At 40.2% G+C, this 25,563-nt stretch overlaps 1 protein-coding gene across 13 annotated transcripts in view; it reads left to right on the top strand.

Moving 5' to 3' along the window:
* The window catches only part of CTBP1 (C-terminal binding protein 1), a 430,675-nt gene extending 405,967 nt beyond the window's left edge, over positions 1 to 24,708 (top strand). For 11 of the 13 annotated variants that reach the window (XM_019478523.2, XM_059721474.1, XM_019478549.2 and 8 more), the window contains 5 exons: positions 5,124 to 5,338; positions 9,862 to 9,992; positions 12,243 to 12,370; positions 16,506 to 16,623; positions 23,468 to 24,708. In XM_019478523.2, coding sequence (XP_019334068.1) covers positions 5,124 to 5,338; positions 9,862 to 9,992; positions 12,243 to 12,370; positions 16,506 to 16,623; positions 23,468 to 23,654 — 779 coding nt within the window. In that variant the 3' untranslated portion in view covers positions 23,655 to 24,708. The other 2 variants (XM_019478526.2, XM_019478563.2) reach the window with 2 other exon arrangements.
* The last annotated feature ends 855 nt before the right edge of the window (positions 24,709 to 25,563 follow it).

Raw genomic sequence — 25,563 nt, 5'->3', positions numbered from 1 at the left:
TTTCATGGAAACTCTTGGCCCTTACTCACTCTGCCTTGCCTGCTCCTGTTTCTCCCTCGCCTCCTTTAAAGTCATTTCTTCCATGTAGCTTAGCCCTTTTCTCTTCCCACCCTGTGCCTGTAGCAAGGACAAGAATGAGGGAAGTAAAACAAGTAAAATACATGCTCCATAATACCACTTTTCTCCTTCGCTTGCTTCTCTTCTTCCTCTGCTCTGCTAGTTCTTTAGGCTTCATTCCTCTGGCAGCACCTTTGTTTGAACCTGTCTTTAGGAAGTGAAGAATAGCTGTTGAGCACTACATAAGTGATACTATGCAATTTCAAAGTCCTCTTTGCTGCTTTACAGATATCAGGGCACCAGTGCCATGTATTCCAAGGGATAGGTACCCATTTTAATAAGTGAGCAGCTGTATTCAGCCTCATCTTGGATGATAGCAAGGTCTGCATCCAGAAGAACAAGCCACAGCCTCCTGGCCTGGTGCAGATGGTAAAAATCATATAGATTTTTATGAGTAGGAGCGAGCTGATAGACAGAAAACCAATCTGGTTACTGTTGCAACGATTATTCACAGTAATTGCTGTGAAATCACCCTCTGGTTGCATACTCTGGTGAGTAATAGCTGATGCATTTCCTCAGTCAAAAGGGATAATGTTACTTCTGGCTGCATCCCTCTGTCTGTCCTCATCACCTCAGTCTTGTCTGGGTTCACCGTTGTTTAGCTTACTTCCTTCAGTGCCCTGTCTCAAATGAGCTCCATTGTCCAAGATGAACAAGATCAAGACGTATAATCTGGTATTAAAATACTGAAAACCCTGCAGCTCTTCATAATGCTCTTGCTAGCCCATATATCTGTTGAATGAGAGAAGTGAAAGAATTGCACTCTGTGAGATGCCAGCCTTAAGAGTCCTCTGCAATCACCTATTGCCATTGATCACACAAGAAATAAAGCTAGGATAGATTCTTCCAATCCCACTGAAGTGTGCAGGCAAGTCAGCGACATCCCATGATCAATGGTATGAAATGCATGTTATAGAATTTATAATACCATTAAGGCCACCTGATCTTCACCCATGGGCAGGAAAAGGTCTTTGACCAACACAACCAGTGTCACATCTGTGCTCAAGCTAGGTCTACATCCAGATTGATGGGGATTAGGAAATTCAGAGGCATCTATGTCCTAGTAGAGTTCTGTTCAGTTCAGTGACAGAAAGTATTTAAATACAAATAAAGCAACAGGTAACATAATCGAGGAGAGCCTCTTTGTGATTCCTGTCCACTTAGGATCATAGAAAAGTAGGGCTGGAAGAGACCACACAAACTCATCTACTCCAGCTCCCTGCTCGAGGCAGGATTATCACTCAGTAAACTACCCCAGCCAAGTATCTGTCCAACCTGGTCTTGAACACTTCCAAGGATGGAGATTCCACCATTTCTTTAGACAACCTGTTCCAATACTTGACCACCCTCATAGCCAGAAAGTTCACTCTAATCTCCAACCTAAATTTCCTCTGCTACAGCTTGAAGCCATTATTTCTAGTCCTGTCCCCTATGGCCACAGAGAAAAGGCTCTCTCAATCCTCTTTTGATAGCCCTTCAGGTATTTGAAAGCTGTTATCTAACCCTCCCTCGGTTTTCTCTTTTGCAAACTAAACCATCCTAGTTCTTTCAGCCTTTCTTCTTAGGTCTTGCCTCCTGGGCCCCTAATCATTTTTGTCACTCTGTGCTAAACTCCTTCCTGTCTGTTCATACCCTTCTTGAAGCAGGGGACCCAAAATTGGACATACAATGCCACAAAAATTAGATGATGATAAAAATGGCAAAAAAAAGTACCGAGGCATTGTGTTCAGGAATGTGAGTGGGACTGGAACTGTAGAGTCAGGCATATTAAAAAAGGAGCCCAGGCTTCACAAACCTACCTACCCTGGAAATGCTGGAGGAATTTTGCTTGATCTCTGTGCAATTTCCAGTTTTTCATAGTTTCTAAAAGAAGTCTCTGTTATCTTGTTTTGCTATTCTGCAGTAGTCTAAAGCATATATATGTCCCTCATTTGCACAAACAAGAAGTTCATTTTAATATATACAACTTTATTTTTTTCCTTTTGTTGAAAGCATATAAATCCTATCATTACTCACAGGAATTATACAGGTTTGTCATGGTACAGGATATAGCCCGGATGCTGGTCCATGGTATGATTCTGTTATTAACAAAATGCTGGCATACGTTTTGAACTGGCCCTAGTGGGGATGTCCCTAAGTAGACTTTTCAGGCTAAGAAAGCAAGCTATGGCACTGTGCTGTATCTCGGACAGTAATTTTAAAAGTAAACTAGCAGGTTTATGAGTCAGCCAACTTTTTGGATAAGGATTATTACTAAATACAGCATTAGTTACAGCAAACATTTCTGTCATTAAATACATAATTACAGGACAATTTCTGCCCACAGATATATATACATGTGGTTCACAGTAATTTCAGTGGGCGACTTCACACATGCATTAGAGACCTCTAATGTATTAGCCTGTGCATCAACATTGGTTGTAAGAAACAGAAGGGCTTAGTTTCATCTGACCAATGTATTGCAATATATATAACTATAATGGAAACCTTGGGGCTAGTGCTTTAAGGAGAGCTCAGAGAGCTTTGGACAAGGTGTTGAATGTGCAAATGAACAGAGACATGGTACATATAATAATGTTTGTTTTCTACGAAATCATTATTTACAAACTGTAGTGTCTTGATCTATGCATGTCCTGAAATTTTGCAAATTCCTAATACTTTAGCTGCATTAAAAGCTGGCTATTTTTTCCAGTTCTCTGTTTATGAAAACAGGTCCTCAAAAGCCAACAACTATCATACAAAGCCTTTTATTTCAGTAAGTTTTGAAGAGTCTCTCTTAAGTAGATGTCCCCAGGGAAAAGCAGACATTCCCAATTAGATTGACTGACTGCTTAATATTCCGAGTGTATCCATCACCAGGCACTCCAGGATGATTGTGTTCAGGTTAAATGATCGACAAAAGACTTCTTGAATTTATTCAAAAAGAAACTGCAGAGCACAGGGAAATCCCTTAAAACACAATTGGGAAGACATGGGATTTCCCTATGTTATTCTGTTGCTTTTTGAATAAACACAGATGTTACAAAAGAAAACCTTCTGTTGATTTTCTCTCTTTTTTTTTTTTTTTTTTTGTAAGCAAAGCCATAGCCATTCTGTTGATAGTGACTCTGAGACTTTTGAACTATCTTTAAATCTCAGGCTTTACACAAGCCACCTGAAATCTGGGGTATGAAGTACAACTTTCTATTCTCTAAAAAAGAAATAAAACAACTTCTTCAAAACATCCTCATTCCCTTTATTTCTTGACTTACTTTATTTATTCACATACCACGCTCATCTTTTCCCTGAAAATGAGCGGTTGAAAATTGGAGTTTGCGTCTTAAATGAAGAAACTGATTCTGAACAGTTTGGTGAAAAGGAAAAAAAAATCTTTTTTTCCCCTTCATTCTGCCTTCCCAAAGCAAGGCGCATGTCTTATTTGGGGCCGCGGGGTATGTGAAATAAATACAGCCTGTACTAAAATCCGTGTTTTATTCATGGTGGCCAAAAGTGAGATACCCACGTACACATGAAAGCTGGGATCCCAATTTTGAACGCAAGCTAAAAAAGTATCCTGACAATAAGGAAAAGAAACTGAAGAGGAGCAAAAGGAACAGAAGAGGAGATTGCACTGGTCAGATTAGGGACCAGGTCTAGAAAAGGGATTGCTTTTTTCGTCTATGGTGCTTAGCCCCACGGGGCCCTAGCCATCCAACTATTAAACCATAACACCATGACAGGTGCTCAGCAAGATGTATGGCATGATGGAGTCAATTTGTTTGTGGTTTAGGTAAATGAGTAAGGAGCAAACTGAAGAGTGAAATGGAAGGATTTTGCAGGCATTACAGAATTAATCAGTCTTGAAGAGGATTTAAAATAGAAACACAGACCGGTTCCAAGTGGGCATTTCCTAGCTAAGAGGCTAGTTTTGCTGCAAGAAATTTTATGACTAGAGCTGAAAACAAAAAAGCAACTGCTGGCAGCCATCATTGGGATTTGAAAGCGATGGTTTTGAAGTAATTGGCCACGTTCACATGAGCAGGGGTGTGTTTGCAGGAGCACAAATAGTAGCGGCACAAATTTGTTCTGCTAATTTGTGCTGCCGTGCATGCCCCTGCTGGTGTGGCTTGCAGCAGGACACATTGTCCCACTGCTCCCTGTGCTACAGGGGTAGGGTTGGCTGGGGTGCAGGGTGTGTTAGTGTAGGGCTAGCTGGTAGGCAGCCAGGCAGCGGCACATGGAAACAAGAGAGCAGGCTTGCACCACTTTATTTTTTTGCGGGGGAGGGGGGTTGCACTTCTATTTTTCAGGAGGTTTCTTTTTCTTTCATTTTTTTTTTTTTTTTTTTTTTTTTTGCTACTAGGAAATCCCAATAGCAAATTTTGCCCCAGTACTGCAAATTAGCTGCAGGGTGCATGTTTTAATATGCAACACGTGCAGTTTATGGCACTGCAAAGAGGTTTGCAGTACCATAAACCATACGTGCCTGCGCATCAAGATCCAGCCATTGTGTTCTTGTGGCTTGCTGTGAAACATAGGGAGGGATCTTAAAAATATATATTTTTTATCAAATAAAATTGTAAACATACATTTCATAGCTTCTTATTAAAGGCAGTTGGACACACATTGGCAAAAATGGGGAGTTGGCAGGAAGTAGTTATGAATATCAGTATTTTATTATCTGAAGGTCCAGCATCATTTATTAAGCAAATCTAGATTATTACAGGCCCTGTACACATCATCTTTTGGCATTACAGTTCTCCAGTTTCTTTTTTTTGGAAGGGGGGGGGGGAGGAAAAGGGGGAAGGGGTGTAGGCCTTTTGATCACCAGTAGCATGATATAACCCTTAAATATAACGTTATAAACCTAATGAGGATGGGTCACAAATGTTTCTTTTTTCTCTTTTATACTGTTCCATGTAAAGTTCCTAGTCCTACAGGAATGTTTTGCAATGATAATTGTACAAGAAAAAGCTATTTTACATCAGCAACGTTCCTTTTTCTTTGTGCGTCTGTGATTGCTCTAGGACGTGTTGGACAAGCAGTGGCATTACGTGCAAAAGCCTTTGGCTTTAGTGTCATTTTTTATGACCCATACCTCTCAGATGGCATTGAACGTGCTCTTGGACTGCAGCGGGTGAGCACTTTACAGGATCTGCTATTTCACAGTGACTGTGTAACCCTACACTGCAACTTGAATGAACACAATCATCATCTTATTAATGACTTCACCATAAAACAGGTAACTATGCAATATGTCTCCCTCCAGATTGGTTTGGTTTTATTCTCACTGACTTTCTGCATACTAAAGAGTTTCTCAGTGTAAACATGCAAACTCAGTTCTTAAATACATTTTTTTCTTCCCTTTGGTATTTCACTTCTTATTAAGTAAGTTTATATTGGTTGGGAAAGAAATGATATCGTTGCTTTTTTCATTATACTTGCTAACTTCTCTTTTGTAGAAATAATGTTATCTACTAACTGGTATGAAGATTCAGTTACTTAATTTATCTGTGTTTATTTAAAAGCACTTCTGTGGGATCTGCAGATAGATACTTCCTCTTTCTACTCTTTTTACTAATAACAAAACTTGCCCTTCACTTTTATACTTCAGTTTAGAGGTTTTCTTTATACCTAACTTCAGGCTTGTAACTAACTGGTGCCCCCCTGTGTTCAGACCTAATTCTTACAGACCATTTCACTGATTAATTGGTCACATTACAGTATTAGGTTATTTGGATTATGCATAAATGGATTTGACGTTTGACTGAATCTTTCCAAAATTAATTTATAATACATAAGGTGTTCAAAGCATAGATACTAAATAACTGGTCCATTGTCAAGTTACTCAGTAGGCAGTATTTTTCTTTCATTAAAATTCTGTTTTCTGATGTAAAACTTGGGGTGTAGAAAGTAGATATATATTAGAAACTGTAGGTGTTGAAATGTAAAAATGTATTGTATGGTAAAATAATCCTAACTGAATCATACTCGTTCTTTTTTTTTTATTTTGAATGCTGTTGATACATGTACTATATGCATTTATTTATATATGAGGTTTATCTCTGTTGAACCAAAATAGTAACTGCTTGGCTTCTGCAAAATACTAAGCATCTGTTATGCCTACTAATATCACTGGGACTTCAGTAGGAGTTGAAGATGCTCCACATACTATATCATAAGTCCTTGTTCAGGTGTAAATAAGATGCAATAATATATGTCCTAACCGGACACTTGGGTCTGTGTAGACAAATGCAAGATGATGATCAAGGCCTATTTTTAAAATCTTGATGTGCTTGTTAATTCAGAGGATAAGTCCGAAAGAAAGTTGACCTGTTATTTTCCATGTTCTTGTACCTTCATCTTGTACATTATAATTATTTTTCCATGAGGTGATTATATAACACTGGGTAGAATAGTCCTGATTTGTTAAGGACCTGTGTTTGGGATCCCTGCATCCAGATGGACCCTTTCTGAAGCCAGCTGGGATTCCTACGAGCTCAGCAGAGTTTCTGCCTTCCACTGAATTGTGGGATTGGGGCCATTATGTGCCTTTTATAATGGGAATTATTTGAGTTGAGGTGGAAAAAGGAGGATGTACAGTGAAGAAGTAAGTGCTAGTCTGTTAGACAGAGGAGCAGAGGATATACACTCAATTTTTAGGTGAATCTGAAAGTCAAAATTAACTTACAAAATCTATGAAATGTCTAAGGCAGAAAAGGTTCTTTGGGTGAATCTGATATCTTTTATCAGACCAACTTAAATAGTTGGAAAAAATTTCCTTAATAAGCTTTTGGGTTTAAAACCCTTTGTCAGGCTGATGAAGCATCTGCAGTTGGGGGGGGTGTGTGTGTGTGTGTGTGTGTGTGTGTGTGCTGATCCTGGGTGGAAGAGCACACACGATCCAGGAAGAGCACCCATCAGCTGCAGATACTTCCTCTGACTAACCAAGAGTTTTTAAACCCGAAAGCTTGCTAAGAAAAAGTTTTCCAACTATTTAAGTTGGTCTGATAAAAGATATCGGATTCACCCAAAGACCCTTGTCTGCCTATGTCCTTAGACCAACACGGCTACCACTTGCATCCCTACAAAATGTCTAATGCATTTATATTGTTACTTATTGCTCTGTATTGACACAGTGAAAATTAAAATAAAATGTTAGCTGTTTCTTCAGAAAAAATAGAACTGGGGGGGGAAATCCTGAACAAATGTTAATTAACCTTTGTTCTAATAGCTGACATGCAAATACATTTCAAAGCAGTACAAATTTAAAAGCAAATCATTTCTAACATACATGGTCCCTCTCAAACTGTCTAGTGACATAGACAAAATGCTTTTAAATATCACATTAAAAATATCAAACTGGCCAACATTTCATGCTTATGGATGCTCAACCAGGCCAATAGTGCTTGTATAATAAATCATGCTACTTTGTCCAGTGTTATGTGATCAGATAACAGAAGTTTTCATGTCCATATGTGTAAAGAGGTGAGATGAATCTCATTTCATTAAAAGGCCCAACCAGAATTTCATGTGGAGTTTTAAACTCAGCATCCTTGAAACCTCTTTGAAAGTTATGGGGACAGACTTCTCTTTTCATGGCTTATCCTCTAAGTTTTGGTGTACTGCCCAGCAAATACATTTTGCCTTCCTGACCCTGTATAGTTCAGGTGGATTTTGTTCTACAGTGCCCAAGAAAATGGGTGCTCAGTATTTTTTTCCAGGACCAAAAGTCCTCTTTTGATGTCCAATTCTCTTCAGATTTGACAAGAAGATACTGTATTTAAATAAAATGCATATTGTATAAAAACAGCAGCTGCACAGGATTAACTTAGCTGAATCGGAGTAGCAATCAATCAGCAGTATTAGCTCTGACATTCTCTTTCAAGCGTCCAGCCACTGTAAAGAGTCATTTTGAAGCTGCATCCCCACTGCGACTCAGGCAATTCACTCGCTTAAGAATGCAGTTGTGTATCCACATTCTATTTAATTTGGGCTTGTTTTACTACTAAGATTTACAACTGTATAAATAGCATTGAAGATGAAAAGTCAGCGAGGGCTATTCTGGCTGGACGAGGGATTTGGAAGTGTTTTCTATTATTAAAATTTCCAGTCCCTTAGGAGGATATAGAAATGTGCTAGACTATATTTAAGGCCAAATGCTGCCCTTCACTTGCGCTCGTGTTGAAGTGGGTAGTTCCCTGAACTGAAGGGTATATCTACCTAGCAAACTGAAACTGTAGTTAGTAGCATGGATGAACACACCTGAGCTAGCTTTCTTCTGACCAGCATAGATAATAATAGTGATTTTAGAAGTATAAGCTTCATCTTGAATGTAGGACTTGTGCTGTGATTGGCAGCCTGGGCTGAAGCCTCCTGCACCATGTCTTCACTACTCTTGTTTCCAGGCTAAATGGTTAACATGCTTCCTCGGGCTGCCACCAGTCTTCTGTTTTTTCTGTGAAGACTTAAGAGTACGTGCCTCTGCAGGGCGAAGGCTCTTTGGGTGGGGAGAGAAAAAAAATGGAAATTAGAACAGGGAGTTGGCCAAAGCAATGCATACATTTTTGTTACGATGTAACTAGATGCATGTAAACCATAATTGCTTCCTGTTTCGACCATCCTGCCAGAGGACAGATTCATGCCAGGGGATTCCTTTGCTAGGTCATTCTCTAGTTATACAGGAACTTAGCATTTCTGCCCCCCAAGTTTTAGTTGTATAAGAGCAACTAATGATATAATAAGGGCTTTTTTCCCCCTTGTAGGCAAAGCTGCCAGTTTCCTGAATAAGTTATACAGGTTCATTTGATGTTCAGATACCTCCTTTTCATTGTAGTGATCAGACCTTGGTCGCCCGTCCTTACTGTGGCTGCCATCCTACAAACACTTATGTGCACGCTTGTCTTCATGCGTGGGAATGTTTGCAGGGTCATGGCTTATATGTGAGACGTGTGCTAATGATATTTAGGCATTGGTGTTTATTAGGTTTGAATAGGATCTTGAGGTGTGTGTTCTCACTGTCCTCGCTGAAATCGTTGTGCTGGCTTTATTTTCTAGATGTAGCATGGCAAATGTTTCATGGCTGAAACTGGCTGAGGAGGCTTACAATTCTGATCTGAGCAATGCACAGCAAAACCTCTGTAAGGCTTGCCACACTCCCAGCCCATGCCTCTTAACTGAGTAATACAGGGGTTCCCTATATGTTGTCTGAAAAATCGTTCAGGGGGAAGGGGCAGAAGGGAGCCAAAGTAAATGGAAAATTTCAATATACTACATCTTGTTAACAAAACAGAAGTCTGGAAACCCCCCAAAAATGCATTTTTGGAAGTGAATTGTTCTTTCTTTCATGTAAAAGTGTTAAATCCACAAAATGTGATTTTCTTTAGAAATATATGCTGTTGCTTTTGCCGTATTCAATTCCACAGTGAAATAAAAAAGGGAATAAAATGATGTCTCGTTTGCACATGCATGTTTGCATCATTTGATCATGTTACTGTACAACATATGAAGTATTGGTCCTCTTATAAGAAGCCCTGCTTATAATGAAAAATCAAAAGGTTATAAGTGCTGTGAAACAGTATTTTGCTTTTGAAGCATCAGATTTTTGTGGTACTTTCCAATGGAAGACAAAGAGAACCGATGATAGGTTAATCCAGTTGAATAGTCTTTGTTGTAACAGATGCTTCCTTTGAGTAAATAATAATGCCACAACAGTTTTATTTCATTTATTTTTATTTCATCATTCTTGTTTTTAACTTTCCCTAGATGAGACAAGGGGCTTTCCTGGTCAACACAGCTCGAGGTGGGTTAGTAGACGAAAAAGCACTTGCACAGGCCCTGAAGGAAGGAAGGATACGAGGGGCAGCCTTAGATGTACATGAGTCAGAACCATTCAGGTGCTTTTCCTTTTCTTTTCTTTTTCTTTTGTTCACTTCCTTATTTTTAAGTATTAGTGCATGTTGTGACCAACAGCAATGAAGTCAATAAGCTTTCCCTCTACCTACTAGCTGAGCCTTCCATATTAAAGCAGTATGAATCTGTGCACCTCTGGATTAATGCAAAGGTGGATGAAACTTTGGCATGTTAGCAGCAGAAAATAGGGGGGGAAAATACATTTGAAGGTTAAAAAAAGAGTCTGGTAGGTGCAGTATGTTTGTCTCTGCCAAAGACCCAAGTTCAAATCCTAGGCATAATCTTGTGCCACATGGCCTGGAAATGAGTATGTTCATCTCCTGTCATTGATTGGCTCCAGAAAGCCCTACTCAGTGCACAAAAAGACCCTTCAGGAAAGCAGGGGACAAGATCTTGTGGGGAAAACTGCCCTTTTAGGAAGCATCTAGGCACAACTTGCAATACCTTGATGCTAAGGCTGCATATCTGCCTCCAGATCCCTTCTGCTGGGAGCTTGTGAAGCTCACGCCACAAGCAAAGTCTTAGAAGCTGAGTTTGCGGAGCTGAGAAGGGTGGTCCCAGTTCAGACTTTTTATGTTTTGCTTTGGTTTTTTTGTTTCTTTTTTTGTTTTGAAAGGAAAGGAATAGCTCTACTGCCATTAGCAGACCCGGTGGCACTATATTTAGTGTGTTGAATGTCACCAGGAAGGGCACCCGCCTAGACAGAAATGTAGCACTCCAATAAGTAGGTTTGGTGGTACGTCGCAAACGCAGAAAATGCCAGTGCAGTGTGTCCTTGAGTCCTGAGCCTGTCGTCTTTGTTAGAGGTACCATTGTGGATTAGTATGGACTACTAATCGTATTTGTTGAGCATTGTTCAGTTGTTCAGTCAAGGCAGGAAGGAGCCTGCATTTCACATTAGATTATCTAAACGATAACAATCCACACACCTCTGTGAAGAGGAACAGATTCAGGACTTGTGAGACTAGGTCATAGCAGCATCTGAAGTAAGAGCAATCCTGCATCAGCTGAGAAAAGGAGCCTTTTGGAAAACTGGAATAGACTCGCCTGCCAGGTGGAAATCCTGCAAACATGTCCCGCCAAAAGGTCTTTATTCTCACCTTGCATTTGTTAGCTTCTCAGTGCAATCATTATAGCAGTACAGTATGCAAGGGGGGGAAGTCCGTGTGCAGATATGCACATAGTTCCCTGTCCTACAATCAGATCTTCGCAGACAGACCTTGCACCCACAAGAAATCTATTTGAAGAATTGCAGCCAAAGTTCCCTTTAGTTTCAGTGGGAGCTCCATGTCCGTGCCTGAGGAGGCAACATCAGCCCCAAGAGACTAACTTCTGTAGTGCCTGCTTGTAACATTGCATTGGACAGTTTTGCCAAATATCCATAGCCATTAAACTGGAGATGCAATCTATCATTTTAAGAGTTACTGCCAACTCCAAATGCACTTTTCTGTCTAAAAATATTTTCTCTCCTGTTGTTACAAAGAACACTCTGACATTAAAACCAAAAAAGGCTGTAGAGGAAGAATGACACTTTTTTTTCCTCAGGTTTACTTTGTGCCTTTGACAGCACTTTAATAGACTTTGATTGCTTTCCCCAAGCAGTTGGTTAGTCATATTCCCCTATCTTTAGGTGTTTTTTATTCTGCAACAGGAGAGAAAAAATAGTTTTTACAAAGGCAGGAAAATATGATTGTAAAGTAAAGCCATGGAAATTATTAGGAAGACTCATGGGCGAGTGTATTATCTGGAATTAATTTTAATTTATTTTTAAAATTAGATTATATATCACATTGACAGTGACTCTTTAAGGAAATAAAGCTGTGTTGGCTAGTGAAGGAAAACTGATGATAAACTGTGGCAAATAGAATGGGATTTTGAAACGAGTTGGACAGTGGGTCTCGCTACCCGTTTGTCCATACAAAATATGAGTGGCGGCAATTGGAAACTGGACAAAAGTTAGCTCTGCCACTAGTACTGCTTTCTGCTGTTCCACTTCTGAGTCAGGGAAAATAATTGATATCTAAACCACTAGAAATGCACCAAAATGACCTGTCACAATTAAAAAGAAAAACACCAAGGAAACATTTGTAGACTTTGTCATGTGTTTTTAGATGTTAGTCCGCAGTATACATATAAATCTCCTTGCCTCTATATCCCCTCCTCCCCACCAAAGATTTTTGGGGTTTTTTGTTTTGTTTTGTTTTCATTTGATCTTGTTTTAAAATTTCATTTAGCTTTAGTCAGGGTCCATTGAAGGATGCACCAAACCTGATCTGTACCCCACATGCAGCCTGGTACAGTGAACAAGCCTCTATCGAGATGCGGGAGGAAGCAGCACGAGAGATCCGGAGGGCTATCACAGGTACTGACATCTCATCTTCACAGAATGTTTTTCACCTAAAAAATGGCTCTGATGGAGAATTAGACACTGACTTGAGCCAAACTAGGTTTTGTTTAACCAGGGAGAGCTCTAGGCCAGCAAGTATATCTATCACTGCTGTATGCACCATTGATAATTGTCTCGGGTCAGACATACTAATTGCAGTCATAAGTGAAAGTCGGGCAATGGGAAGAAAGTCTTCTTTTGCAGATGTCCACATGTCAGAAACCTCTGACACTTGGTGGTGGTGGTTACTGATGATGAAACCTCTTTGTTCTTTGCTAATGATATCAACTGGTCTTTTTCAAAGGCTTGGATGCAGGTGCGGAGCCATCCTTCTGTAGCCTTTCTTACTGGCACATGCCATCATCTGTTTTATCTTCTTCATTCCTGTGTCCCTTGGCTTCTCTGTACTTTCCAAAATTCATCCAAGTCTGTCTAAAAGGACCTTGGATTTCAGTATTTGAAAGCTCAATACATAGGGATGAAACACTACCTCAGCGTCATGCTGTTCATAATAATTGCAGTATCACAACAACCTATTTGACTGGTCTTAGACTTTAAGTCTAGCAGTATGATAACGTGAAGTTGAGGGGTTTTTTTGTTAAGCCAAACCAAGTCATTCAGCAGTTGGTGGGAGGCACAATATTTTAGATGCCTTTATTTTTAGTGTTGCTAAAGTTATCTGGAATTTTAAAGGGTGAAGTCTCTCTCTTTCCCTCTCTCTGTTATGGAAAAAAAAAATCTGTCAAGCCCTAAGTATGAAATGCTAATAAATAAAATGAGGCAAAGCGTGGGCTTTAGTTTGTATCCCGTGTAGCTGAAAATAAAAGGTAGCAGTCTGCATAAAATGAGTCACTAAACACTAATGCCAGATCCTTAGTACATGGTCGTGATTTATTTCTTCGTAATGCACCCTGAGTGCCCTTCAGTCAGTAGGCATCTAGTACACCTGTGGGGTGGTTCAGTTGCAACACATTACTCTGCCTTAGAAAAAAGGCAAATGACAGTATTGTAAGTTAAGGAGACTGAATTTGTTCAGAACAGTTACAGGCTTTATCTCTGGGAAGGACGTGCAGACCACAACATTGTACTTTAGACTGGCTGATCAGTCGGACAGCCTGACTAGAGTGAATCTTTTTCAGGATGGGGATGCAATAGAAATCAGCAATATAGAGGAACAGGTGGTGTAGTGCTAAGGGTTCTGCACAAAAGTCTACCTGAGACAGAACGACTTATTTCTCTAAAGCAGGCAAGTGGAATATCCAAGTAAGGAATCGTTGCTTTATATTGAAGCTGTCATCTCTTCAAGCTTCTGCACACGGTTTGTAGTAAGACTAAATCAAGGCCAACATTAGGGAGGTGAGAAAGACGTTGAAATTTAATGAAACAAATGTAGGACAGATACAGGAAGTGTGGGATGAAACTTAATATGCAAAAGTCACAGAGGGAACAGAGCGGGGTTATAATTAGAAGAAGATGGACAATAAGTGAACGCATGCCTCAACAACATGCATGCCATGTGAAGAACATGTTGTTTAAAAAGGGCAGGGGGAGGGTTAATGTGGCTGTGCTTATATACAATGTGCAAAGTAATAAGCAAAGAAATGCACCAAACATTACATATAGGTGAATTTGAGAAGGCAAGAAACAAGAGTGACAAGGGAACACATTGCAGAATAAGTAGAAAATAAACATTTCTTTAGGTACTAACTTTTGAAAGGAAATTCAAGGAGCTTGGAGTAGCCCAGCAAAACAAAGACTAAGAATGGGTAGGAATAGATTGTTCTCTAAAAATACAGCAGGAAGTAAACACATAGCAGGGGAAAAAACTCTAAACTAATGAACAGTGTAGGCACACAGACAAAAGGGTATAAACTGGCCAGGAATACATTTAGGCTAGAAATTAAAAGATGATTTCTAATCATCAAAGGCATGATGCAGACTCGGTCAGAGAAATGGGAACCAATTACTTCAGTGGGAGCTACTCACACCCATGTATTTTATTGAGCAGCATTTCTCAACCTGAGGGTCGTGACCCAAAAGCAGGTTGCAAAAATATATGAAAGGGTCATAAACAGATTTTAAAAATGAATCGATAAACTTTAAAAATTGATTCTCCTTTCAAGGAGAAAAATGTGGGAAACCGTGGCTTTTCCCTTGCAGGCTGGCAGAACTCCAGTTGAGAACCACTGTTATAGAGGATGGGACAGTTGTATGGAAAGCAGTCAAGGCTAGAGCTGTGCAAAACTTCAGTCGCTGATTTGATTCGGCGGAGATTTGGCTCGATTCGGTGACCGAATCTCTGAATCCGATCTAATCAGGACCACTTTGAACTGAACTCTCCGAATCAGTTCGGAGAATTTCAGAAAGATTTGACGATTCGGACATAGAGACACAGCTTTAAATGTTTTTTCTACGTACCTCAAGGTATCAGGTGGCTCCTGAATACTGAGATGGTGGGGCACATGAAGCATCCCACAAGAGCATGGGGGGGGGGTCCCCAGCGTGCTCAGCGGCAGACCTGGAAGTGGACCAGAAGCACTTCCAGTTCACTTCTGGGTCTGCTGGAGAGCGTGTGCCCCCCCGCCCCCTGCATCCCCCTGTATCCCTGGCTTGGCAACTGGTGTCTCCTAGGTCTGGAGGGCACCCAGGATCCCCCTGCAGCCCATCATCGGGCTGGAGGAGGTGTGGGTGGGGGATCCCCATGCACTCAGCGGTGGACCCAGAAGTGGACCAGAAGTACTTCTGAGCATGCAGGGTTCCCCACCCCCCGTGCTCCTGTGGGACGCTCCATCTGCCCCACCATCGCAGAGATCATGAGCCGTGCCTAGCATCTTGGGGTATGTAGAAAAAAGTTTAAAGCTGTGTCTATGGCTGAATTGCTGGTTCTCCAAATTAGCATCGAATCTTCAGATTTGGATTCAGCCAAATCAAATCGGGACAGTGATCTGAATCAACTAATTGAATCACTGTCCCCGTTTCGGTCCGAATCAAATATGGCCCATTTTGCACACCCCTAGTCAAGACCATCCCAAACACTGATGATGAAGAACGGGCCCAGCACTCCTTTCAAGTCAGATGACAGTCTTTCCATTCAGAAAGCAGGGTAGATATGAATTTTTATAGACTAATTAAATAAGATATATAGGTTGTCTTCAGAGAGCATTGCATGGGGCCCTAAAAGCTGAAGAATAATTGTAATTTGAAGGCTGCATGAAATCTAGGCTAGTAATTGTCAACCAGAGTGCCTTGAGATCTTTTCAAAGGTGCTGTGGGGTGCCACACAATGTTACTGCTGTTTGGTGTACAAACATGATTCACAAGATCAACCCAGATAGGAATGCATAGTGTCAAAAACATTCTGATGTATTGTGGTTTGAGTTGTTTGCAACAGAAACATTACTCTATTATTTTCTGTAGTCAAAGAAACAAGTGAAAACAAAGAGCTGACATGTTCTGAGGGATGCCTTGAGTCTAACCAGTGATGCCCTGAGTCTAATGAAGGGTGGCTTGCATCTGAAAAGGTTTAGGCAGATCACTGTTTAGGCAAAAACGCTCATGGAAAGGAGTCCATGGACATGTTTAAATTTTCCTTAGGATGGAAAGAGCTATATGAGGATTAAGAGATGCAAATGTTCTCTGTCTCATTAAGGAGCAGTAATGATGAGTGAATAAAACAGCTATGAGCAGAACTCCCATTGACTTCAAAAGGTTCTTGATTTCATCCTAGATTCTCAAAAGTGGTTACTGGGAGGAAAAGCCAGAAAGGAAAGCTTAGAAATAGAGAGACCAATACTCTAATATGTAAGCTGATGAGCAACCAGTATATGAAAACTGATTTTAGCAGTTTGGAAAGTGTGAATTTCAAGATGATGTGGGTAAAACAGTGACAAGATTTATCAAGAAGCTGAATAGAGGAGAGAAAAGGAGAGAGCAACTGAACACGACTCGGAGTTCAAGAAGTGGTGACAGAGCCATGGCAAAGGGAACAATAAGTCTCTGATCTGAGCCCCAGTTCTTGTTTGAAAATTGCTAGGTTTACCATCTAATATATTTTATTCTTTGTCATACCTGACAGATCCAGGTTTTATTTCATGCTTTATTTCCCACCTAGGTCGTATTCCAGACAGCCTGAAAAACTGTGTTAACAAAGATCATTTGACTGCAGCTACACATTGGGCCAGCATGGATCCAGGAGTTGTTCATCCAGAGCTTAATGGTGCTGCGTACAGGTAAGCATCTTTCAGTAGGAAAAGAATTAGGTCCTGCGCTCAGAGCAAAATATTCCAGTTTAAAGAAAAAAGTTCCCATTTAATAAATTGAATTGTTTTGAAAATGTTTTCAGATTAGGCCTGAGTAGGTTGTTCTTATGACTATTACATTCATGAAAATAATTCTGTTTCATGATTGGCTGAAATCAGTCCTGGGATAAATCCATTTATCTACTTTTCTTCTGAAGTTAATAATGCCGGTATCAGAAACAATGCATATTGTATATGCAAATGGAACAATCCTGGTAGCCTCCAGTGACTTCAGTAAAAGCTAATGCTCATTTTGCTGAAAGTAATAATGTGGCAGTAAGTCACAGCAGAGTTGGAATAATAAGCTATTGCTAGCATCCCTCTTGAACTCAGCCATCTAAGGAAAATACAAATAGCTCACTAATGCACAAGTTGCAGTTGCTTATTGCTGTTATAAATATATTGGGAGCAAATACCATCATAAGTGTATATTTATTCTTTTGTCTTTTCTTTTCTTTTTGTAGAGTTCCTTAAAAAGTTCTTGTTAGAATTGTTCAGTGTAGCCTTCCACTGTGAAAAGCAGTTCATAGTACTTAATAAAAGGAAGTAGGGTGAAGTTTATAACAGGCATACATTTCCACCACTTTAAAAGGGGGTGGGGAGTCGTCCCTTAAGAGTGCTGGTCCGTTTCCGTTGTTACAATATAACTCTTACGTCTATAAGGGTCAGTGGTATAAGGAGCTAAATCTTTTTGATCTGCATTTTAAATGAAAGCGACAAAGTTAAAACAGTTTTGCTCCTCTTGTATCATTATAAGAGTAGAGGGTTGTAACCGTTTTATTGTAACAGCTTAACTGGTATAATTTGATACTGCTAAAATAGTTAAATCTGTCTATACCTGATCTTTAACCAGTCTTTTTATTATATTTATTTATTTGTTATTTTATCTCCTGGATCTTTTTTTGCTGTTTCCCTTCATCCCAAATGTCCAAACAGCAGCTGTTCAGGTTTAGGCACCACCATCAGATGACTTGATTTTTTTAATGCAAATAGGAATTCTCCAGTTGTTGAGCTCCCAGTTCCAATTTTACACTATAAGTTGGGTTAAAATGACTGAGAGGGCAACAAACCAGCAATGAAAGGCAACATTTCGAGAGAGGAGATGGTTCAAAACCACCACAATTCCTCCTTCAGTCCTTCACTTTCTTCTTCATCTTCCTATCTTCTTCAGTTGGGTTCCTTGTTTTCTTTCTCTGTTTCCAGAGAGTAAGGATATTTTTATTTGCTTCACTGATAAGTTAAGTGCAGATGTAACTGTACTCACTGTGACTGTATCTACACATTCAATTAATGCGACATGATAAACTCCAGAACAGTTTGTGCCAGTCAACTGCTCCTGGGTGCAGTGTCTACATGTGTGTCTGGGACAGCAGCGGTTTGAGCCGGGTGGAGCAGCCCTGGGTTGGCAACAGGCTCAGAAGGTCAGCTCTGGGCTCTGGGTGGCAGCGCCAGACAGTGGAGGGGCTGGCTGGGGCACAAGAGTGCCAAAACTGCAGTTGTGGCTAGGGGGCAAGCAGCCCCTGCACTTTAGCACCCTTATGCCCCAGCTAGCTCCTGTCACCATCTACACAGGCATTTTGCTGCACTTAATTATTTTGCCATAAGATAATACTGTCCCTGATGGTACTTGCTCCGACACATGTGTAGACTGTGACACTTTACTGCAGAGCTATTTAATCAACTGCACAGTAAAACGCATGTGTGGATGCACCCAGTGAGTAGTTCTTTTGGCTTCAGTTGGGATTGCGACGCACATGGTAAAGCACATGATTAAAATTTTATAGGACATGAGTTTTATTATATATTGAAGTGGAGCCATATAAGCAGAGAGCACAAAACACCCTTTTTATGGTTTGCTTTTGTCAAAACACTTAGTTAAATATCAAAAATACTATTGGGAATAGGAAAATGAAACATGCTTACATTCATTTAAAAAACCCCAGTAAAACTGTAAAACTTTTACAACTGCACTTCCTAGTTTCAAAGGAAAATTTAGACCGATTCCTTATATAGAAAAAGCTTTGCATTTAGTTAAGCTGTGTTAAATTTAGTAGTGAGGGCAATACTACTTGATGATTAATGAGTACAAAGTACCCTGCGAGTCCTTAATTTGGCAGAGGGATTTTGAAATAACTTGATAAATTGTGTCTTTACAAACCAATGAACAATCTTTTTTTTAAAGAAAGGCCCCTGGGAGCAATTGCTGTAGTGGTTCTGGTGATACAGAATATATGAATTTGAAGCTGGGTTTTTATGAAAGAATGAATTTCAATAACCATACTTGCTAGTGTTAAATTCCATTGTGCCTTCAACCCAGAAGTTGAATTGATTGTTTGAAACAAATACTTCTGTCTTATCTTCTTTTCCCAAAATGAGATTATCATTCTGCCTGTTGAGTTAAGCCTTTCACTAGAAGCATGATGTTTCAGATGTGCTAATAGCCATATTATCTTCATGTAATTGTATCAGCAGATAAGAACTGGGATGATCATTTATACGTCAAAAATGCAAATAGATCTTTTGGCGTATTAAAACTAACGAGAATATTTAATCCTGGATATATCATTATTTGAGTTGTGATAAGGGACTGAACTCTTCAGTGAATCAAGTGTGTTGTAATAAGAGGCAGTGAAGAACATTCAGCAATCAGCAGCTGAACATAACCCAGATCAAATGGCTTTTGAAAATGAGGAAATCCTGCAGAAAAGAAAACTGTTTGCTAAACAAGGACAGGCAGTCTGTTAAAGAGGTCAAACAAACAGGACCTCTTCCAGGGGTAAAGATTAATGGTGATCCTGAGAAAGAACTTATTTGCAATAGTCTGGGGGCAAAGCAGAAGCAGCATCTATTACTTGTGTGTTATTGTTGTGTTTTCATTATCGGACTTCTTACTAGATAGTGTACTACTGCTTTCTTTGTCAGAGTATGGGATATAGCCATGTACATAGTCATGGAAACAAGACACAAATATTGTGCGGTTTACAGGGACAGCAGTGTCTTTTTGTCTTCTACCAGATGCCGATGGTGAACAGCACGTGCACATTTAAATATTATTAATGTAATCTATTCTGGAATCAATTAGAGAGTAGTGTGCTGAGCTCTTCCATTATTGATTTATCTATCTGCAATCCAAGAAAACAGTATATACTTAACTTATAAGCCTTTGGGACAGAGACAGAAGTGTGTTATATTTGTGCAGCACCTATCACAATGGCACTGGGACTAGGTAGTATTGCAATATAGATCCTGAAGATTATACTAAAACTTGTTTAACAGTTGTCTTATTCCCTGACCCTCTGCACTGGGAGCATCTTTTGTAAAGTAGGAAGAGCAGAATGGGAAATGTAAGATAAAAGCCGCATCTCAAATTCAGCTTGAGCAGATAGGTTAGTTTGTGACACAGACATTATCCGGGTAGTCGTTGGGATTATTGCTCCTGTCAGAGAAAGACTGGAAGAGGGCCTGGCATTCTGAAGGATGAAGCATCAGCTGGTTAACAGTATAAGGGAGCGCGAAACAGCAAAGCAATGGGAGGCTGCCAGTGCTTGGGAGTGTATAAAAGCTGCTGAATTTACATTGCCTGGTTTCAAAGATAAGGTTACTTATGAGATTAGAAAAACACTGATACAGTAGTAGCAGGGAAAATACAATATTGAAGTAACTGGAGATGGAGTTTACCAAAACTGTATGGCAAAATACAGTGGAAGCTAGGGATGCTTTTAGTGAGGAAACTACCACCCCGAAAATGAGGCATGCCATTGAGATTTTGGCTCACGCAATGCATCATTTGATTTCAGGACAAATCATAATTGTATGATGCTTGGATGCCATTTTAGATTAATGAGAAATATTTGGGATGAAGAGGCAATGGATCTGCAGGTCAAGATTAGTATCACAGCTCTACAGTGATTAGGGATTTCTGGGCCAGCACTGAAAGGAATAACTTTCTTGAAGTAATACGGGTCTTGTCTACGCAAGTTGACTTTCCGACGCGGTCAGAACATGACTGTGATCGGCAGATGCTTCTCCCCTAGAACGTATCTGGGTTAAAAGGGAAAGGCTGCCTGCCAGGACATTCTCTCTGGGAGAAACCCTGTGATTTACTTTTGCCCTGATTCATCAAGCATAAATGTATTGACACACAGGTCACACTGCTGGGCCCAGGTGTTTCCAGGAGCAGATTGATGGAGGTGATGGTTGGAAGCTGTGAATTCTTTCTCTTGGAAGAGGCTGCTATGCTGTGTCTTTTCCGACGCTATACCAGGTCTTTTAAACTGAGGATTTTTGCCTTCATGGTGTTTGCTTGAAATTTTGTACAGAATACCTGCAGGAATGGATGAACCAGTTTCAAAATCAAATTTGAATAAACAAAACAATACCCTGTCACATTCACAGGAATTGAAGCCAATTTGGTTAATAAGATTCAAATTGTACTACTGAAACTCGCAACTAATTTCATTAGCAATTGCAAAGTAATTCCAGAAAAACTCTCCGGAGGAGCAGTTTACACCGGAAATTTTGTAAATTGATACTTGTAAAGTTTCTTTGGAGGCACCTGGTGTGTGTATGTTTAGGGGGATGAATGTCACAACCTACAGATACTGTGATTCCCCTCAAGATACAAATATCCAACCCCTCAGGGTGACCAGGGTAATATCAAATTCCCAGGTCTGCCATTCGATACCAGAAAGCCAGGCCAGGTTCCCATTGCATCATGCTTGTGATGGAGAGCTTCCATGGGTTTCAGGTTATGGAAGGAGAAAAGCTGTTTTCATGTAATCTTTTGTTTCCTCTACAAGTTCTCTGGATGCTGGAGATTTTTTCCACCCTGACATTCGCTGCACTTAGGCAGGTTTAGAGGGGGAAGCAACACAAAAGTTTCAGAAAAGCTAATTGGAGTGCGGTGAAATGCCCATGGCATTCGGTTTGGAATTCTCTAATGACTTGGACATCAACGACAGAGTTTTGGATGCCGGTTCAAAAAGTTTCAATAGGCTGCAATTGCAATTGCTGCCATTTAAGCTTAAATGAATAATAGGGTATCAAATACCACAGTGAGTAAATAACAGCCCTAAATGTTTAGACTTTTAAAATGAATAAACACTCTCTTAAAAGTCTTGGATAAAGAGAACACCAGTTTAAGGAAAGAAGAAATAAGTGCATGTTTTTGAGGGAGTGGGAGAGTGAATCAAAGGATGAAATAAGTGGCTAGAATTAGATAACCCTGAAGGTGAACTGTAGGTACTTGGCTGAAGATAGAAACATTTTTGTAAGAAATACAAAAGAGGATAAAACATGCAATTGTTGTTTAAATGTAGCAAGCGCTAATTAAGTAACGCCCTCAGAATGCAGAAATTATGAGCCGGAGGTTTTCCTGTTTTCTTTACCTTTAACATCACAGCCACTGTGAAACCAGCTTGAAGCAGTTATTCTCTTCTGAACCCCCAAAAACTTAGACTTGGATGCTTGATGAAAGAAAGAGTAGCCAAAATGACGGACTGCATAATTCTGTATTTGTGCTCCTCCTCCTCCTGTTCCTTCCAGTTTGCCACAGGCACCTGCCTTTTTAAAGGCAAGAACTATGGCAAGGTTGAAGTGCAACAAATGTGTGGGTCTGATTTTTTCCAGTTTTAGACTAAAATTTGCAGTGCTACAGCTGCACCCTTAGCTGTCAATGCTTTTGAAAAATGTTTGCTTTTGGAGATGTCATTTTTTTCAGATTTGCAGTGCCTTAAAACCAAGGCCCCTGATAGACATTACATTTAAGGCTAGATTATCTGGTTAATGTTCAATCAGTTAATGGAGTGATAAACCAAGGAATGAGCCACAAAGTTACCCAACAAGGTATGTGTAATGACTTTGTGCTAGTTCTTACTACACCTTTTAATTGCACATGTGGCCAGCGGCCAGCCTCTGTATTGCACTGGAGCCTTTCAAGACTCCCATTTGCTCTGGAGGCTGGAGGCCCCTCAGCTGATTGCATCTGTCCGACAGGGCTCCAATGGCTGGACACCCCGCTCAGCTGATCAGGGTTTCCAGCTGGGGAAGTGTACGCTTCCCTGGGTGGGAGCACCGATCTGCCGACGGGGCTGTCAGGCGCAGAACTGCATCGTGCACGTGGAATGCTGATCCGTTGATGGGGACCGTTCACCCTCCCAGTTGGGAGCCCAGAATGAGGCTCCCCTTGCACCGGCAATATGGCACAATGGGATCTGCTGCAGGATCCCACAGTCACACCTCCCCCCATGCATATGTGGCATGGCAGGAAGTGTAAGCATTGAAATCCCACATCAGATCCCATTGCGCCTACACTTTAACATCTGTCGGGGGCCCAACTCGCGATTTCAGAACTACACAAGAAACAAAAATCATTTGATTAGCTTTGGCCTAAAAGGGGAAATTCAGAAAAGTCATGTGGCGGGAAACAAAGGATTTAGACTCCCAGTAAAGTCATCAGTGAATTAGTTAATTCGGGTTTTAACTTCAGAAATATAAATGACTTTCAGTTTCCATTTCTGTTGTTCATTGTCATTTAGGCTGCCAGAGGAACTAACAAATCTGGCATCTGAAGGAGTTAGCAAATCCCTGTATCTAATTTGGTTAAGTACAGCAGCAATTGCATTATTGCATGGTCAGTGTAATCTTGAGACTTACAAACACCTCTGGTTCTGCAAACGCAACAAAAACCTTTGCAATTCTCTTTGCAGGAGCCCAGGTGGACTTTCCTATCAGCCGTCTCTGGGTTTTAATGAACGTTCTCACTTTCCTCTCTTAGCAGGTATCCTCCTGGTGTTGTAAGCGTGGCTCCCACTGGCATACCTACCGCAGTAGAAGGAATAGTCCCTAACCCCATGTCTTTATCACACGGCCTCCCTGCTGTTGCTCACCCGCCCCATGCTCCTTCCCCCGGCCAAACAGTCAAACCAGAAGCTGATAGAGACCACCCAAGTGACCAATTGTAGCCTAAGAAAACAGCATTCCCAGCATTGGAGATTTCAACTTCAGAGAGAGCGTGTGGAAAAAATCTGGATTTTGAATAAAGTCAAAAAACCATGAACTTACAGGAGGAGACGATTATTGTTTTAGAAACTGGTCCAATATACAGTATAAAAGGAAAAGGTGGGAGTCAAAAATGAAGATTTGGAAACTTTTTTTCCTCCGTATAAATTGTAGTTTGTCCCTGTCCAGTGGACTGATTCACTGTTTCTGTGTCCTATGGGTTCTTTGTTAAGCAAGAAAAGTTAGTAGTTAATTATATCATGAATGTACTTGTCTGTGTACAGTTTTTAGAACATTAAAAAGGGTTTGTTTGCTTAGCTGTCAACAAGAAAAAAAACCATAAGGGAGGCATTCAGCAAACCAATTTTGAGATTAAAAATCCTTTCTTTTATATGTTAAAACATGCCCAAAAATGAGGCAGTTGGCAAACTTCTCAGGACAATAAATTTTGCCCATTTTTCTTTCTACACCACACAGTGCATTGTTTTTTCTACCTGCTTGTCTTATTTTTTAGAATAATTTAGTAAACAAAAGAGAAACAGTTTCTCCTAATTTTGGCATAAATTCCCTTATTTCAAAATGAAGACAACATTGCAAAGAGATTTTGAGGAAAATAAAGGTTTTGTATAAACGAGCATTGTGCTTTTTGTCACCAGTTAAAGTATATATTATTGGTGGTATGCGAAAAAGGCACTAGACTACTGAAAAGTAGCAGCATTTCATTGCCTACATTGATTCCTTCCTGGTAATGTGGTAGGCTAGCAATATTTTTGGTTAAAATCATGTTTGTGACTGTAACCATTTGTATGGATTATTTTAAAGAAATAAAAATCCCAGACAAAGATCATATGTGTAAAATTTTTATTTCTAGTAACTGTTTATTCAACTTTTATTAGGTTTCTTAGCTGTAATTTTTAAAAAGATGCTGTCAAGTATTTCATTTCTAGCTTTACTTTGCTCTCCATTGTTTGTAATACCCTCTTGGAAGCTTGAACAATAAAAATTCTTTCCATACCATTTTTTTCCTTTCCATTTCATAAATGTTGATCTTTTTCCTGTGTTTCTAATGGAGTTTGAAATTAAAATGGCTTTTGATTTACTTTCTCGTGTGTGCACCAGCATCATCAGCTATATTATGGTAACAATATTTATGCTGCTGTTGCAGAGAGGATAGGGGGCACAGGAGTAACAAAAGAATAATAATAAACTTCTTTTGTGGAAGTCCTGCATACGCAGTGTCTATTGTTTTATGTTCCTTTATGATGCTGGACTGGTGGTCAGACTAAATGGTATTTAATGCCCAGTGCACGTTCCCTCGATCGTTCTAAGGTTTGTTCTTTGATTTTGTTGTCAGATATTTTTTTGTTTCGTTTTAGCAGCTGGAGGAGACTAATGTTTGGAGTGATTGGCCTTTCCAACCACATATCTGCCTTTTTGGCCCACTTATGGCACCTCCGTAGCCAATCAGTTGTGAATGGCTGCCTTAGAGAAAATCAGTAGTCTGGAAGTAGTAAAAATCTGGCCCTGGTGAAGTCAATGGGCACTTTTAATTCATGCTTTGGGGGTGGGGTGGGGGGTGGCACTTTAATTAGACTCCTCCCGGAGCTGCTCTAATTAACCGAGCTTTAGTTCCAGCGCCCCTGCCACTGTTTTGAAGCGCGCGGATGCTGATGCACGAGGTGCAGGAGGCTGCCGGTGAGCGGTAATTGCCACGTTCCAGCGGACTCAATTAATCGAGTCTGCTTCGATGCGCTGTAATTACAGCACGTCAGAGCAGCCTCCATGCTCATGAACAGGCACCTGATGTAATTTTTGTTTAATTCAGTAGAACCAGATATCAACCAAAAAGCTTTTGTGGTAATACAAGCTCAT

Source organism: Alligator mississippiensis, chromosome 2, assembly GCF_030867095.1.
Source record: "Alligator mississippiensis isolate rAllMis1 chromosome 2, rAllMis1, whole genome shotgun sequence".
NCBI classification, from domain to species: Eukaryota; Metazoa; Chordata; order Crocodylia; family Alligatoridae; genus Alligator; species Alligator mississippiensis.
Note: the sequence above shows the minus strand (reverse complement) of the source record. Positions and strands in the feature narration are given on the sequence as shown.